We start from the raw sequence: 1,732 nt of genomic DNA, 5'->3' as shown, positions 1-1,732 counted from the left end.
TCAGTCAGTAAATCGCACAGCTCTTAACCGTGTGCTCGGGGGTTCGATGCCCACGAGGGATGCTCTCCCCCTCGTCTTCCGCCGCCGCTTCTCTGCCGCCGTCGTGCATTTCTGTCGCCCCAAACGCTGGGCGGCAAAACAGGGCCGCGCGAGAAGGGCGCTGAAGCGCCAGCCGGGCGTCCCGCATCGGCGGCTGTGGGCCCTCCGCGCTTATACTCCGCGCCCCCCTCTCTCCCCGGCAAACGGCCACTAAGAAGAAGAACGGCGAATGTGCCGCCCAGGAAAAATCAGCCCCCCCTTCTCCCTAAGAACTAACAAATAATAATAATAATAAAAGGAAGCTCGCAGCTTTTAGCTCTGCGCTCGCCCAACGCCCCCGCGCACCGCAGGGATCGCCCCCCATACACACACACTCGTGAAAAAACAATGCATTAATAAAAACGCCTTGCGAGCGCCGGGTCCGCGGGAACCCCGAGGCGTGGCAGTTTGTTCGGGGCGCCACAACCGCCGCGCTCCCTGCGTGTGTGGGTGGTGGGGGCTGGGGCTGGAATGAAAATAAAAAGGAAACTGCACTCGCTCTCCTCAAACGCGGGGCGGCCTCACAACAACAGGCCATGAGCCAAACAATAAAAAAAACCTCAAAAACAAAAAAAAACATTTATCCTCATCGTGTGGCACGTTTGTTCCACGCGCCTCTACAAAAAAAATAAAAAAAATGTCCTCCGCTGAAACGCTTGGTCTGCTGAAGGTTAAGATAAATGCAGACCCACTGCGAACAGCCAACATTAAAAAAAAAAGGGGGACGGAGCCCAGTGCACCACCAAAAGTGTGCGGCCCCTCTTCTTCTCGACGGCACGCCGTCTGGGACGTGACCAAAACCAACAAAAAAAAGAAAATAAATAAATATCTACGTACTTCCCAGTTCTGCCGTCGTTTTGTTCCGGAGGAAGGGAAGCGTATAAAAACAAATCAGCACCGTTATGGAATTATGCTTCAAGCAAAAAACAAAAAAGGAAGTATAAGAAACAACGGACCCCATCATTTTTAATTTTATTTTTTTGCTCACGTCCAACAAACACCGCACGATTCTCCTCCCCACCACCCGCGGCGCCATTCAGCAGGGACGCATGTTTTAACTACTTTCCGACGAGGGGCCAGGGGTGGTGAGGGGGATAGGGCGGCTGCAAGAGCAATCATCTTGCATTTCTACGCGCTGCAGACGCCTGCTCTGTGAGAAGCGTCGAGGCATCATTGCCCTGCCGCCGCAGGAAGTGCTCCGTTGCTGCGGCCACTGCTCAAAGCGGCACCGTCGCCACCACCATCGCAGCAATCACGGCAAGGAACAGACTGGAAAGAACAACAGCAGCCGCACAGCCATCGTGGTCGCCTTTGCCGTAGTCGTCATTTTCGTTGTCGTCATTTTCGTAGTCGTCTTTGCCATGGTCGCCTTTGCCGTGGTCGTCTTTGCCGTGGTCGTCTTTCTTTAGGTTGATGAGGCTGCTGCCATCGGCGGCGATGGTGCACACCTCCTCGTACCTCGGGCACTTGACCCTTCCGCCGCCCTTGAAGTGCGGCGATTTGGGCGTGATGAACTCCCCTTCGGGGCACGACTCAAAATCACTCCCGCCAAGATATTTCACCTTCACCTTGCCCTCCTCGCACTGCACCATCGCACACACGGCGCGTGCGGTTGAATTTCCAATTGGAGGCATTGTCAGCTATGAACGTGAAT

The 1,732-nt window shown here is 54.7% G+C and overlaps 1 protein-coding gene across 1 annotated transcript, besides 1 other annotated feature; it reads right to left on the bottom strand.

Annotated features, from left to right (window-relative positions):
- Positions 1-317: 317 nt before the first annotated feature.
- Positions 318-334: a microsatellite.
- A 961-nt stretch (positions 335-1,295) lies between these two features.
- On the bottom strand, positions 1,296-1,712 carry TraAM80_10297 (surface protease GP63; the record flags this gene model as incomplete). The annotated part of the gene is made up of 1 exon (XM_029386929.1): positions 1,296-1,712. The coding sequence occupies one exon, from the start codon at positions 1,710-1,712 to the stop codon at positions 1,296-1,298; it is 417 nt and encodes a 138-aa protein (XP_029233303.1).
- Between the last annotated feature and the right edge of the window lie 20 nt (positions 1,713-1,732).

The sequence above is a fragment of the Trypanosoma rangeli genome, assembly GCF_003719475.1.
Source record: "Trypanosoma rangeli strain AM80 chromosome Unknown Tra_15.4_contig_00881, whole genome shotgun sequence".
NCBI lineage: Eukaryota > Euglenozoa > Kinetoplastea > Trypanosomatida > Trypanosomatidae > Trypanosoma > Trypanosoma rangeli.
The sequence above is the reverse complement of the archived record's forward strand: the minus strand, read 5'-3'. Positions and strand labels throughout refer to the sequence as shown.